Raw genomic sequence first — 15,925 nt, 5'->3', positions numbered from 1 at the left:
TCAATTTTGATATATTCTTGTTAACTTCATTTTATATTAGGGTTTCCTCTTCGTATTGTACAGTTCTATAGGTTTTGCCTAATGTGTAGTGCCAAACATTAACCACTACAGTGTCATACAGAGTGGATTCACTGCCCTGAAAGTCCTGTGCTCCACTCTCCCTCCTTCCCTCCCTCCCTCATCCCCTGAAATCCTGGCAACCACTGAATTTTTTTTTTTTTTTTTTTTTTCTCATTACCTCAAACATTTCTCATTTCTTTGTGTTGGAAACATTGAAAATCCTCTCTTCTAGCTAATTGAAACTATGCAGTAAATTGTTAATTATAGTCAGCCTACAGTGCTAGAGAACACTAGATATTATTCCTCCTATCTAGATGTACTTTTGTGTCTGTTAACCAATCTCTCACTGTCCCCTTGCCCACTACCTTTTCCAGCCTCTCGTGAGTCTGTACAATTATATATCATCTGCACATTTCATAAATATGTCATTTTTTTTTTGTCTCAACTAATAAAATATAGAAGACAAGGCAGAGGCCTACTAGAGATTTTTTGTCTTTATCCAGGTTACTGATAAAATAAGTTAAATGGAACTAGGTAAGACTTTCTAGAGATTACTCTTCTGGTGGTCTCTGAATGATTGGTTACCCCTCGTATTGTTTGCTTAACTACAGACTAATTAATATAAGAATGTTATGAAAAACTTTGTGAAGTGCTTTGCTGTTGTCAAGAAAACTTTTAGCTTTTTCTATCAAAAAACTAATCCCATCAAGGATGGAAATTAAACTTTTTTTTTTAAGACTTAGGGAAATTTCTAGTGCCTAAATATTTTTAAATTGAATTTCTATAATTCATTTTATATTTGTTTCTCGGCTTATAGATTCTGGGTTTAAAGACATTTAAAATGAATAGATTGCCTTCACCTTCTCTGGGCTGTACTTTGTTTATTAGGATTTTTGCTATATTCTTTCCAGGCTGAAAACCTTTCTAATAGAAAAAGGGGCCTTTTTTTTTTTTTTTTTTAACTATTGCAGTTATTTTCATCCCAGAATTCATGTCACCTTCTATATCACCAGCCAATTCTTTCTAGTTGGGCAGAATTAAACCCAGAATAATTTATCGTATTGATTGTTTCCACTGTTTGTGAGAGATGAAATGTTAAGCAAATTAAGTCAGTTTATCGGATGCTTCTTTCTCAAATGAGAGTTACCATCCCTCATCCCCTCCCCAAGTACTATTATCCTTTGCCATATGCTAGTTTTACAGTGTGCATTGGGAAATCTATATTCATATCCTGACTCATAGAATCTGTAGTGTATGCCTTCACTGGTGTTCCTCTTCCTAACTCTGTTCTTTCTGTTTTCTCTTTATCTTAACCCAAATGTATGTGGAATTTTGAAAAAGTATACAATTTTTTTAAAAAGTAGGGATTTTATTCTATTAAAGATATAATATATAGTTATTTTAGACAATAAAAATCTTCCATACTCTCACTTCCAAAGATAATCACAGGTAACATAATTAACATAATTTTATATTTTAGTCTACATATGGAAGGGCAGGCAGACATGCTTTTTTAAAAATCAGCTTATGCAATTTTGAGGGTGAAGGTATATGACTACATAGTATTCAACCAATATTCTAAAGCTGTATCATAATTTATTTAAGTAATTCTTGGACACTTGAGTTGTATCCAAGTTTTTTTGGTATCCTGAAAAATGGTTTGAAAATATCTTTGCATAAAGCCATACTTATTCTCTTAAAATCATTTTAAGAAGTAAATTTTAGAAGTCAAAAGGTATGAAGAATTTAAAAGTTATTGATACATACTGTTAAATTGCCTTCCAGAAAGTTTGTCCCAGTTTACACTCCACTGGCAGCACAGGTACTTTTTCCATTTCCCCGTTACTCCATTTGCATTTCCCCATTTACCCATTTTCACCAGAGAGTGGGGTAGGGGAAGTACAATGTGCCTGTGTGCACATACCCACGTAATTTTAGATGTTACCACTTGGTAGCCAAATGACATGTGCATGTTGCATCCATTTTCTCCCATTGACTCTGCATATGAAATTTGGACTTTCATTTCAAACTATTGCAGTTCACCAATTTCACTGACACCAGTGAGATAGTATCTACCCCATGTTAGGGTTTCAGGTTCACTTTGTGAGTTTGTATATATAAGGGTACTCCAAAAAGTTCATGGAAAACTCAAGTTAAAAGATAATGTGACTCTTTCCACAAACTTTTTGAAGACCCCTCATAGATATCTAAAATCAAAACTGCTTAGTCGTTTTCACCAGTGCAGTGCTAGGCGTTACTGCTAGACAACTATTTCTTACTATGCAAAACATGTTCTCTTCTGCTGAGCCAAAAATTTTATCTGGGTTTTTCTCTCCAAAAGTAATTTAAAATCTTCTTGTTTAAGTTGGTGAATGTTGTTGGCGAATGTCCTATTAGGTGTTCTTCTAGGTATTCATCAAGTGTTCCTGAGTTCTTGTCTAAAGTCACCTGCTTTTATTTGTATGCCTTTTCTTATTATTTATTTATAAATTAGGTATTTTAACTTAGGAAAAAGATGAAAATGTTACCTGTGTCCCCAGGGCCTTCAGTTCCCTACCCTGAACAACCAAGACTCTTAATTGAAATGTGCTCTGCCCTTGAGCCTATTGCAACTGAGACCTCTCTGCTACCAGCAGATCAAATATAAGCAGTCTTGGGCCAGCCCCGTGGCTCACTTGGGTGAGTGCGGTGCTGTTAGCACAGACGCTGCGGGTTCAGATCCTATATAAGGATGGCCGGTGTGCTCACTGGCTGAGCGTGGTGCGGACGACACCAAGCCTAGGGTTGCAATCCCCTTTCCGGTCAAAAAAAAAAACAAACAAACAAATAATAAGCAGTCTTGTTGACAGGCCCTCCACTTATCCTGGCAGATGGGTTGGCTCACGGGCATCTGAATTTCATTTCTATTTTTGCGATGAATTTTGCTTTCAGTTAAATATAAGTTTAGGGTATACTGAGATTCTCTGTTAGTAATGGTCTTGTTTGTTGATGTGCTAGTTAATAACAGTAATATCCAAGACATAGTTTTACAGTAGAAGCATTTCCACGTGAAATAGCTTGAAAAGGAACATCTTAAGTTAGTTACACAGTATAAATAATATATCCCAGGATGCCAGAATTTTATCTTTTAGAGGAATTGACCTGTCATGAGACATTTCTGATTATTGTAGGAAGAGGATAGCTGGTGATTAGAAGCACACAGAAGATGGGCTTGGGAGAGTTTGGGTTGGGAGAAAGCATAGTAAAGGAAATAAGGGAATAAAAATATATTTAAAGTTCCCATGTGTACGTATAAAGTACATGTAAAACACAAAAAAGCTAATTTGTTTTATCTAAAATATGGTCTTCTACTAATATACCAACAATAGAAATATTAAAAAGTTTAATAATTTTGTAGCTTTTGAGAACTTATTTAATTGCAATTAAATTTAAATAGCTGTATGCAGCCACCATATTGGAGAGTGCGAATAGCATGTTTCCATTATTGCCGCTGGGCCAGAAAAATGAGCATTTCTATAAATTAGAAGGCTTTAACTTTTATGAACTCACAGTTCTGGACTACTGATTCATGGTGATAGAGCCTTTGGAACCCCACCTCTTATGTTTATTTTCTGTCCTCTCCTCCCAACCTGTTTCCTTGTTTTCTACTATCTTTTTATTTAACCCCTTTGACAACAGTTTTAAATGTGAGGCCTTCCACTCATTCTCCTTTCCTCTCTCCATTTGCGCATTTGATCAACCACATTTGGCACAGGGAGAGTGAGCAGGATTTGCTTGACATGTATAACTTTCAGAATGGTTCAGTCGTGTGGTTGGCAAATCTGTGCTGGCTGTATGCAGGAGGCCTCAGTCACTCACCATGTGGACCTCTCCATAGTATTACTTGATTGGCTTACATCATGGCAGCTGGCCTCCCCTAGACCAAGTCATCCAAGAGACAGGGCAAGGTAGAAGCCACAGTGTCTTTTATGTCCTAGCCTTTGAAGTCACATACCATTATTTCTGCATATCCTATTGGTGACATAGTTCAGTCCTGTTCAGTATGGGGAGTGACATAGACACCAAAAAGGCATGAATCACTGGGGTCATCTTGCAAGGTGGTTACCACAGTGTGTAACAATGATCTTAGACCTTCCTACCTCTCATGTCTCCCTCTGAAGCTGATTATTCTATTTTCTCTCAAGTCTATCCTTCATTTTTCTGGAGAATTTTGGTTTTTTATATTAGCATCATCAGAAGGGTGGTAATGGACATTGGTTTCTAGGAAGCTTTGGAGTCACTGAAATATCACTTCTGTGGTTGTTTCCAGACTACTTAATCTCTGTATAACCCATACAAACTATTTGAAAATTAGAAAATAAAATAACTATACTCCTAATTCTTCTTATCATAAATTCACTGTTCCTGTTTTAATGTAGCGACTCTTTTAGATAATAGAAGTGGGCCTCTAGAAATCACAGTGGATTTTGTTGGGGTTAGGTCTAAGTGCAAGTTCCCTTAAACTCTTTTCACCCTTTGCTAAGAAATCTTTTCTGCTGTTCCCTGCTGCCCAAAAGATCATCATTCTCGTCCTCTGTGCTTCACTCTCCCACTTATTATCTGTATGATCTTACACACATTACTTAATCTCTTTGTGCCTCCTTTTTCCTATTTGCAAAACAGAAGCAGTAATTGCACCTATTTCTCAGGGTTGCTTCATGGGCTAAATGAAATGCCTGCAAAGTACTTAGCATGGTATCTGGCATATTGGTAAGCACCCAGGTGTTAACAACTGCTGCCACTGATGTTTATTGTGGTGGTGATGGTGGTTATTGCAGTCACTAGATTATAAATATATGTATTTTTAGCTATGTCTTTTCCATTTATTGAACAATTACTATGTGCCAGGTAGTATGCTAAGCACTTCATAGGCCTTATTTCATAGGCAGATGGTACTGTTACCATTTTACCAATGAGGAAATTGAGGAGTAGAGAGGTTAAATAACTTGTCCCCAAATCACACAGCTATTAAGTTATACAACTGGGCTTCATATTCAATAAATGTTTGTGGAATTGTATTAGGCTTAAGAAAGATAGAACAGTGTGAGCTCAGAAGAGCATCTCAGGACTGAAAACAAGAGACTGTAGATTCAGTTGACTATTCATAGTTAGACTCTTTCTAATCAAAATACTTAACCTATCCACTAAACTGTAATACCAGGTAGCATCACTTTTACCAGTGCATATGTAAAGAGAAGAGGATGTAAGGATAAACAAAATGACCTTTGCTGCTTTGCTTTTATAGAGTCACTGTTTAAATGTGTTTGAGAAGAAAAGTTATAGAAATTACAATAAACATCCAAATGATAATACTGTTTGATGATCATGTATAGGTTCTGAGTGTCATCCAGAGCATGGGAAGTGCTACGATAAGTATGGATTTGTGAGGAACATTATAATTCTGAAATATCTCTGTGGTTTTCTAGGCTTTCTCTGGGATGTTTTTTATGCAGCCTGTGCCTGATTCATGAAAATGAACATTTTTCCTTAGAAAGGCTTGGAGGAATCTGTGGCCCAGACAGGAATTGATATTGGGTTATTGATGCACAGAATTCAGATGATGATTGAAAGTAAAACTCCCTTTAAGCAGGGCGTGTCTAAGGAAAGCCAGGAGTCATGAATGAAGTTCACGAAGACATAGTTACTCACTAATTATTAGAAAAGGCTGTCTACCTTCTTTTGGAGAGTAAGTTCTGTGTCATATACCCTCTCCTGCCACTTGTTCATATGCCATACCGATGGGTTAATATGACTCCACACCGATGGGGCAATATGAATGTAATGCATGGATTCTGATACCATAATGTCTGCACTTATTTACATGACAACAGAACTAGAAGCAGCTATAGGTTTTTGAAGGAAATTAAATATGTTAAATGTAACCATTCAAATTAAGAGATATTCACATTTCTTCCTCCAAAGGCTGGGTTAAATGTATATAAGGGCAGATTGTTTTGGGGGCAGGAAAATCAGGAATTTAGAAAAGAAGTACGGTTTTATAGAGTGGCTATAGAAATGATCAACGGAACAGCTAATTCTTAAGTAACGAGTTCCTATGTGTCCTTGGTGTCTTTTGTAACTCCCTCTAATTCAAAAATTCAGAGTAGAAAGATCCAGGACCAGATGTTGCATTTAGCCGTAATACTGGTTACTCTATTCATCATGGGACATGGGAGACCTACAAATCCCTTAAGTCCCAGAGAGATAAAAACTTCTGGGTCTTTTTTTGGGTGTCACCAGCCTTGATGGCCAAGGGCATTGTGGATCCTAGAGAAATGGCTGTTGGAATCTGCCCATCCCAGTTATGCTATCTTTCTTGCTCAGGGCTTAGCATGAAATCTTTGGGAGAAAATTTGGCCAGCAGTATATTCCCAGTCATTGTGTGTGATGACAAGAATACAACTTGATTAGCCACTGAAACAGGAGTCTGTTACCTATCTGGGATGGAGAGCCAGTCCGGACACAATTATATGCCCACTTAAGTGTTAATGGATGCTGTGAAATAATAATGGACCTTAAAAAGAGGTACTAGGACAAAGGTTAGTAGTAAAGTTGTACATATTTCCAAAACATTAGGCAAAGTAAGCTCTTAGTGCTGAGATATTTGACAACAAGATACTTTATTGAATTGGTAGTACAGTGGCTATTTTTTTTTTTTCTGGTTGTCTGTCTTCCATCTCTATAAATAATGAAGAGTGACTGTACTTAAAAAACAAGCAACTGAGTTTGATTTACATACAGTGCTTCTGCCTGTCAGCACCGACTCATTACTTTCATTGCCTTTACCCATTTACCCACTTTAAGCAGATGGCATATAGTAGCAGAGTTCAGAATTTTTAGCAAGTTTTCACAGCTGTGCACTTTTCATTTATTTCAAGCAAGCTAGGACTCCAACTAAGTGTTCATGTACTGCTGATCCCAGCTGTAGCAAGAGCTTTGACGGAAATAGTCTCTGGCTCTCTGTGTCTGTAACTTACTCAGAAACACTTATCTTCCCTGCACTGAGGTCATGCTGTGGCATGAACTTAGCTCCAAGCAGATAGAAATTCGGATTTCATAGTTTTGGTTGTATTTAAAACAAAATTGCACATAACAGCTTGGAAGGCCACACAACTCATGGTCTACAGTGAGGCAGTGTATTTGTTTTCTTTTTGGTTGTATTAGTCCATTTTGTGTTGCTTTATTAACAAAGTTCTTGGAACTGGGTAATTTAAAAAGAAAATGAAATTTATTGCTTACAGTTTCTGAGGCTGGGAAATCCAAAGTCCATCTGGTGGTGGCAGCAGTGACCCAGGGGTGTCACATTGCAAGCTGGTAAAAGTAGAGAGAGCAGAGCAAGCAAGAGAGACATGCTCTCTTCTTTTAAAGCTCTCAGAACCTCACCCTGACCACCATTTTTAATGTGTTCACTACAGCAAGGTCCTACAATCTAATCACCTTTTCAACGCTCCATCTTTCAATTACCATAATAGGATTTCCCACCCTCTTAACAGTCACAGTGGGGGCTAAGTTTCTAATACATAGAACTCGTGGGGACACAATTCAAGCCACCAGTGAGTTTTGGGGGGACATAATTCAATTCACCACATTCTGCCCCTGCCCCCCCCGTAACTCACGTCCTTTTCATATGTAAATACGTTCATTTCATCCCCAAAGTCTTGTTTCAACTCAAAAGTCCAAAGTTCAAAGTCCCATCTATGAAATCAATATGTTATCTACTTCCAAGATACAGTGGTGGGACAAGTATAGGGTACATATTACCATTCCAAAAGAGAGAAATAGGCCAAAAGAAAGGTATAACACATCCCAAACAAGTCTGAAACCCAGCAGGGCAGACATTAAATCTCAAAGCTGGCAAATCATGTACCTTGACTCCATGTTTGACCTCCTCTGCACACTGGTGCGGGGATTGGGTCCACAAGTCCTTGGGCACATTTCACCTCTCCCAGGCTGGTGTCCCACTCTGGTAGCTCCATGTGTCTGGGGTCTCTATGGCAGTCCTGCTCTCACAGCTTTACTAGGCATGGCACTGTTGGGGTTTCTCTCCTGCAACTCTGACCCCACATTTCTGCTCAGCATTGCTGTAGGGAAGGCTGTCTGTGATGACTCTGCCCCTGCAACACATCTCTTCCTGGGCCCCCAGACTTTTCCATACATCCTTTGAAATTGGGGTGGAGGCTTGCAGTGGATTGAGTTATGTCCCCACAAAACTCATTTAAGCTTGAATTGTCTCCTAAGTTTTATGTATTAGAAACTTAGCCTCCACTGTGACTGTTAAGAGGGTGAGAAATCCTATTATGGTAATCGAAAGGTGGAGCCCTGAAGAGGTCATTGGATTGTAGGACCATGCAGTAGTGAATGCATTAAAAATGGTGGTTGGAGCATGGTTCTGAGGACTTTAAAAAAAGAGGAGAATCTGTCTTTCTCTCTCCTTCCACCATCTTGCAATGTGAGACCCCTGAGTCACTGTCTCCACCACCAGATGGACTTTAGACTTCCCAGCCTCAGAAACTGTAAGACAAATAAGTGTCGTTTTTCTTTATAAATTACCCAGTCTCAGGTATTCTGTGAGCCTAAACACTTCACACCATATGGACACCACCAGGGCTTCCGGCTTGTATCTTCCAAAACTGTGGGTCCACCCACACCTGGGGCCAATTAAGACATGGCTGGAGCAGCCAAAGCAGCTGAGGTGCTAGTGCTGGAAGCAGCTTCCTCAGGTGGTCCTGAGCAGTGAGCCTGTGGAGGGTACCTCAGGCCTGTTCTCTAAGACCATTTTGTCTCCCTAGGTCTTTGGGCCTACAATGGAAGGATTGGCCCCAGAGGCTTCTGTGATGCCTTCAGGACCCGTTCCCCCTTCTCCTGATAATCCCTTTTCTTTGTACTAGTCTTCTTAGCTAATGGTCGCTGAGTTGCACCATTGCATGCTCTGCTTCTCTACCACATGGCCAGTGTGCAAATTTTCTAAATTTTTACACTCTGCTTCCCTTTTAAATTCTGGCTTTATGTTGTGCCTTTGCTGCCATAACTCAGCGTAGGCTGTTGTAAGTAGCCATGTGGGTGCAAATTTTCTAAATTTTTACACTCTGCTTCCCTTTTAAATTCTGGCTTTATGTTGTGCTTTTGCTGCCATAACTCAGCGTAGGCTGTTGTAAGTAGCCATGTGGCTTCCTTAATGCTTTGCTGCTTAGAAATTTCTTCTGCCAGATACTCTGGTTCACAACTCCTAAGTTCCAACTTCCACAAAGTTCTAGGGCATGGACAGAATGCAGCCAAGTTCCTTACCAATTCATAGCAAGGTTGATCTTTGCCCCAGTTTCCAAAAAACTTCTTATTTCTATCTGAGACCTCCTTAGAACGGTCTTTACAGTCCATATTTCTATCAGCATTCTGCTCACCACCACGTAACCAGGCTCTAAGACGTTGTAAAATTTCCCTCGTCTCTTTGTCGTCTTCTGAGTCCTCTAAACTCCTCCGACCTTTTTCTAACACCCAGTTCCAAAGCTGCTTCCACATTTTCAAGTATCTGTTATAAGCAACACCCACTTCTCTATTATCAATTTTCTGTATTAGTTCATTTTGTGTTGCTTATTAACAAAATACTTGGAACTGGGTAATTTAAAAAGAAAATGAAATTTATTGCTTACAGTTTCTGAGGCTGGGAAGTCCAAAGTCCATCTGGTGGTGGCAACAGTGACCCAGAGGTCTCACATTGCGAGATGGTAGAAGCAGAGAGATCAGAGCAAGCAAGAGACATACTTCCTTCTTTTAAAGCCCTCAGAACCATGCCCTGACCACCATTTTTAATCCGTTTACTACGGCAAGGTCCTACAATCTAATCACTTCTTCAAGGCTCCATCTTTCAATTACCATAATAGGATGTCCCACCCTCTTAACAGTCACAGTGGGGGCTAGGTTTCTAATACACAGAACTTGTAGGGACACAATTCAAGTTCCAATGAGTTTTGGGGGGACATAATCCACTACAGTGGTGTTACAGCATTGCTCATGCTCTCTGTCTCGGGACTTTTGATTTGCAGATGCTAATGCTGGAGACCGTGGACAGACCAATAATGCCGCTTCTGCATCAGCGTCCAACTCCACCTGAACACTCCTTAGCAGCCAGCTGCACAGGAACAGCCACCAGTTACTTGAGTGCCACTCCGCAACACTGGTCACGTTTGGAAAGAAAATTAAAATGAGAAAAAAACCTGTTCATTTTAGTGTTCAATTTTTTTATTATTATTGTTGTTCTTATTTAACCTTGTAAAATATCTATAAATACAAACCAATTTCATTGTATTCTCACTTTGAGGGAGATCCCAGGGGTGGGAAGGGTTGTGGGGAGGGGGAAAGCGGAGCACTAGAACACACAATCTCTCTCCCATGACAATCTTTTTTTATCAAAAGTCTGCTGTTGTATACTTTAAAAACAGGACTCCTGCCTCACTCCCCTTCCACAAAAGAAGAAAACCTTGTTCTGTGCTGAAGTTGTTTTTGACTTTTTTTTTCTTCTAAAGTCTAGTGTAAGACTTTGGTATAGTGCACAGCTTGAAATTGGTTGGGAGCTTAGCAGGTATAACTCAACGGGGACTTAAATATCACTTGTAAAATTAATCCATATCCTTGGGTATTTGAAGACTTGCCTTTGGCATGTTGATGACAGGTGTGGCAGACAAAAAAAGAAATGTGTATCATTTGTAACCCAGGGAGGCCAATAAAATTTGAAACTATAAGGGGAAGAGTCCTAATTGATTTGTTAAGGTTTTGTTTTGCTCTTAATCAGTGCTAGTGGTGAAGAAGCTTGTATAGGAGGCTGCCAAAGGAGGAGCAGCAAGCAGAACTGTGGCAAATGCACTCTATGAGTCGATCTTTGTTTGCTTGACCAAAATTCTCTGTAAATCTTAGTACAGTTTTAAACTAGTGGCCCAGGAGAAGACTGAAAGGGGTGTTGGGCAGGACTCTCTGGCTGCAGAAGTCAAAGGCCAATGAGCCTAGAGGAAGGAGACAGGCCGGGGACAGATCTCACCACTGTGAATGAATTTGTCCAGATTTTTTCTGAAGTTGCTTCCCTTCGAAAGATACACTTGAGATGTGAACTGTAACAGTCTACTGGTTTATTTTTCATGTTTTTTAACTGAAAAGTTAGCTTGCAGAAATTGCCACATTCTACACATAGTTCTAATTTGAAATCCAAATCTAGAATCTGTATTTAATTTCAGCTTTTTTTAAACCTTGTGCTTTTTAAATGTATTTATTGATGCATGTCCGGTAGGCCATTATGATTTTAGATGGTAGGAATATTAAAAACTACACATCAAAATGATAAACAGTCACTTGTACCTGCTGACTTTATAGGAAAGCATTTAATTATATAAATGTGTGTATATATGTTATATATACATATATTCAATACTGCCTTTTTTTTCTTGTCTACATCAAAATTGATTGGTTGAAGCATGACAAGAATGTTTCCCCCCACACCCAGTTAAGAGTTTTTGTTTCTGTTTTCTTTGTATATCAGTGAATGATACAAGAATTGGTCTCTGTTTTTGGAGAAAAAGCAATATTCCTTGGAAAGCAAGGAGGATTGAAGGATTATGTTTGCAGTGAGGGAATAGATGTTCACAACTATTTTGTTTTATACTTTTAAGGTTGACATCTATGTGGGCCTTATATACATATACTCTAAAATGAACCTTAGTCACCTTGGTGCTTATGGGCCATTACTTGACCTATGAATCTTTAAGGCACAATCAGTTGTACTTTACATTTAAAGATCACTTGAGTGATGGCCGCCTTTCCCTCCTACCCACTCCTTCCCCACACACCTTCCAAGTTTAGCTGATAATTGTAGGGCTGCAGATCTGAGCCCTAGGTTGTATGTAACCTCCCTTCACACTCCTTAGGTCATGTTAGGGGTCTCGCCCTCCAGCTGGTTCAGAAGTAGAGTCTCTGGCAGCCCTCATGCAGGCCCTAGCCCCCTGTTCTGCTTCTTAACCATGTGCATGACTCTCCAAGAGAGTCTTGCTGCCTGCTGAAGTGTACCGATACCCAGAAAGACAGTTATGAGCCATTTTAGCTTTCATTCACTGTTTAGCTAAGCTCTTAGGCCACAAAAGGGGTTTCTCAAACCTCTGGTTATATCAGAGTTCATGAGAAAGGAAACATGCTCAGTCAAACCAAATCAAACAAATTGAATTTTATGTTTTATAAAGTGCTTCTGAGTGTTAATTAAGATTTGAAAGAAGTCTGAAATCAAAGTATTTGGCAACATAATTCCTTAAAGGGAATTGCTTTGATTGACCGGTTTCAGAAAGGATTTATAAAGAATCTGAAAAGGCAGGTCTGTGACAGAGAAATAGACCTGCTTTCAGATCAAACTGCCCAGCCAAATGTTTGGATACAGACACTCTTCTGGACTTGGTATACTTGCTAGAGTCCATAAAAATTAGTGCTTGTTTTAGGAAACACCTTTACCCCCACAAATGGGGTAAGAGAAGAAGAGAGAAAAGTCAGATGCTTTTCTCTTGTGTGTGTGTGTGTGTGTGTGTGTGTGTGTGTGTGTGTGTGTGTGTGTGTGTGTGTGTGAGGGCTGAGGTGCATGATTTTTCTTTCTCAAGGATCATGATAGGATCACAGAACTCTTTTATACAAGTGAGATCCAGGTCTCTAAATATCTTTTTGTAAATAATAATAATAATTAAAAGCTCCTCACCAAATTCAAGCTTGTACATTATATTTTCTTTCAATGTTTTAAAATTTGTTTTATTGTTTTGTATGTAAATATGTGGACCCAGGAACTGTTATTAATGAGCAAAAAGTTACTGTTCAGGGCAGTGATTCTGTTTAATAATCAGACAAAATGTAGACGAGCTTTTTAAAGCCATATAGTTTTAACTCTGTACAGTAGGTACCGGCCTGTATTATTGTAACAATAACTCTAGCAATGTATAGTGTATCTATATAGTTTGGAGTGCCTTCGCTTCCATGTGTTTTTTCATTTGTTTGTTGTTGTTTTTCACTTAAAATTTTAATTGGTTTTCTTTATCCGTGTCTCCCTGTCCATCCCCTTTCTCTTTGAAATAATAACTCACTCTTAACAGTATCTTTGCCCCTTCCACAGTTAAGTTTCAGTGATACCATGCTCAGGAGTGGGAGAGGAAACTGTGTTCATAATCTCATTTCGTTCAATCCCTACCTTTGTTTTGGTTTTGAACGTCTGTTTCCTCCTCAGTAGCAGTGACCGGTTTTGTTTCATACTGAGTCCATTCAGGGACTTAGTGTAGCACCAGGGAGCCCTAGAGCTGGAGGATATCGAATAGATTAGATTTTGCTCGTCTCTTCCACAAGCCCTAACCATGGGTCTTACGAACAGCAGATTCTGGGAGCCTTCCATGCGCGTGCTCTCCTCCTTACCTACTTCCCTCCCAAAAGAGAGGAGGAGAACTGGATTTTTATAAATTGAAGTTTCTTAAAATTGGGTTTTGATATGTCAGTTGTCTAAAATGCTGTAGTGCAATTACTAGCAATTACTGCACGGAGTGCTGCCGTGCCAGTAGAGGACTATGGTTTTAACAAGGAGCTCTTAGTCCATTCCCTCCCTTCTTCCATTTCTACCCCTGTTAAATGAAATGTCATTCTAATTTCTTTTTTAAAAATCAGTTTAATTCTTATTGTGTGCCTGACATGAAGGCCTTTATTGAAAGAAAAAAATAGAAAGTATTTGTTTCTCCTCCAACTACTCCATATATGATGTCTTGAAAAGAAAAACAACAAACTGTACCAAACCAAAGGTTGCTATTTATGAAACATCATGTGTTCATTCCAGCAAGGCAGAAGACTGCACCTTTTTTCCAATGACATGTCATTTTTTAAAGTCCTCTTAATTTTTAGACGTATTTTTGGTTTGTGTTTTAACAAAGTATGCCTAACCAGTCATCTTGTCTGCACCAATTCAAAGGTTTCTGAGACGACTATTATATTCTCTATCCCTGTGGTTATAAAGACACTGGCTTTTCACTTATTTTTCCCTTTCCTATTTAAAGGATTTAACTTTGGAATCTTCCAAAGGAAGTTTGGCCAATGCCAGATCCCCAGGAGTTTGGGGTTTTTTCTTTGTTTTAAACCAAAATTTTATCTGATTCCTATTGTTCATGTTAGTGATCATCTAATCACAGAGCTGAACACTTCTCCCCTGTATAGGAAAGTAAGCATGCTTTACAATAAAGTCTGCCTTTTCTGGTAAACCTGAGCCACTGAAAATAAGAGGCAACTAGAAGCACAGTAGAGTCCCAGACTAAGGTCTACCTTTGAGAGGCTTTGAAAGTAATCCCTGGGGTTTGGATTATTTTCACAAGGGTTATGCCATTTTATTTAAGGTAGTTGCTCCGTTTTGCACCTCTGCAATAAAAGCAAAATGACAACCAGTACATAAGGGGTAAGCTTGACAAAGTAGACTTCCTTGTGTTAATTTTTAAGTTTTTTTCCTTACTATATCTGTCTACAGGCAGATACGGATAGATGTGTGAAAATATGCTTGCCTGTAAAATTTGCATTTATAAATGTGTTGCCGATGGATCACTTGGGCCTGTACACATACCAATTAGCGTGACCACTTCCATCTTAAAAACAAATCTAGAAAACAAAATTTATTATATATATATATATAAAGGACTGTGGGTTGTATACAAACTATTGCAAACACTTGTGCAAATCTGTCTTGATATAAAGGAAAAGCAAAATCTGTATAACATTATTACTACTTGAATGCCTCTGTGACTGATTTTTTTTCATTTTAAATATAAACTTTTTTGTGAAAAGTATGCTCAATGTTTTGTTTTGTTTTCCCTTTCCCCATTCCCTTGTAAATACATTTCGTTCTATGTGACTTGGTTTGGAAATAGTTAACTGGTACTGTAATTTGCATTAAATAAAAAGTAGGTTAGCCTGGAAATGAAATTAAAATTCACAAGTGTGTGGTCTTTATTTCAGTGCCCAGCCCTCTTTCTTCACTCTACCTATTTGCCACTGCAATACATAGTCACATCACCATCTCTGTTCCTCTAATTAGGGAAACATGAATCTTTGTTATAAAAATCAAGATATGAACACTTCTCGTTCTTTCAAATGATCTTATTCCATTGTGTAGCCCCAAGAGGTGCAGCTTCCATCTTGGAAACCTTTGGATTTGATGTAGAGGAAGCTTTGCAGACACTGTTTTGAAAAGAAAGAAAACATCCCTGAAAAGGACAATTTTTAAAACGTGTATAAGCTGCTGTCTTTGGTTACTGTGTTCACGGTTTGGTGTAGCTATATTTTCTTTTAACTTTCATCCTATTAGTAATGGTCTTTGGGGGTCTCTGTAAAATATATGAACACCACAAACAGTGGGGCTGTACCTCCCAGGTAACTAACACATGTTGTGTTTGAGTCTGCTCATTTCCAATACTGGATGATGTATGTAAATATGTTATGTCTCTTAGAGCAAAAAGAAACATTTTTTTAGGGCTGGCTCACTCTGTCAGGCCTAATCTAAAGGCTAGATATAAGGTCATGTGACTGCTGCTTCAATAAAAATCAAATTTATATTCGATAAAGTCTGGTCCTCTTTTTCTTTATTTCCTGTGGTGGTGGGGTTGGCTAATTCCACTAACATTTGTAGAATAGTTAAACACATTTGCCAGTGGGGGAAGGAGGGAGGATTGGATCAGCAAAAACATGTTATTTGCAGAATAGGCCTCCTGATGGGTATTGAAGTTTGTTTGTGATTCACTCCTATCTTGTTTAGGTCCTGCTTTAGCTGTTTGAATTGGGATTGAATTAA

The 15,925-nt window shown here is 38.6% G+C and overlaps 1 protein-coding gene across 2 annotated transcripts in view; it reads left to right on the top strand.

Moving 5' to 3' along the window:
- GSK3B (glycogen synthase kinase 3 beta) overlaps nt 1-15,695 on the top strand; it is a 223,657-nt gene extending 207,962 nt beyond the window's left edge. For both annotated transcript variants that reach the window (XM_008578782.1, XM_008578780.1), the window contains one exon: nt 10,140-15,695. In XM_008578782.1, the coding sequence (XP_008577004.1) occupies nt 10,140-10,207 (68 nt within the window). In that variant the 3' untranslated portion in view covers nt 10,208-15,695. The remainder of the gene's footprint in view (nt 1-10,139) is intronic.
- The last annotated feature ends 230 nt before the right edge of the window (nt 15,696-15,925 follow it).

The sequence above is a fragment of the Galeopterus variegatus genome, unplaced genomic scaffold (genome assembly GCF_000696425.1).
Source record: "Galeopterus variegatus unplaced genomic scaffold, G_variegatus-3.0.2 Scaffold1756, whole genome shotgun sequence".
Classification (NCBI taxonomy): domain Eukaryota; kingdom Metazoa; phylum Chordata; class Mammalia; order Dermoptera; family Cynocephalidae; genus Galeopterus; species Galeopterus variegatus.
This window is presented reverse-complemented; position numbering and strand designations above follow the sequence as displayed.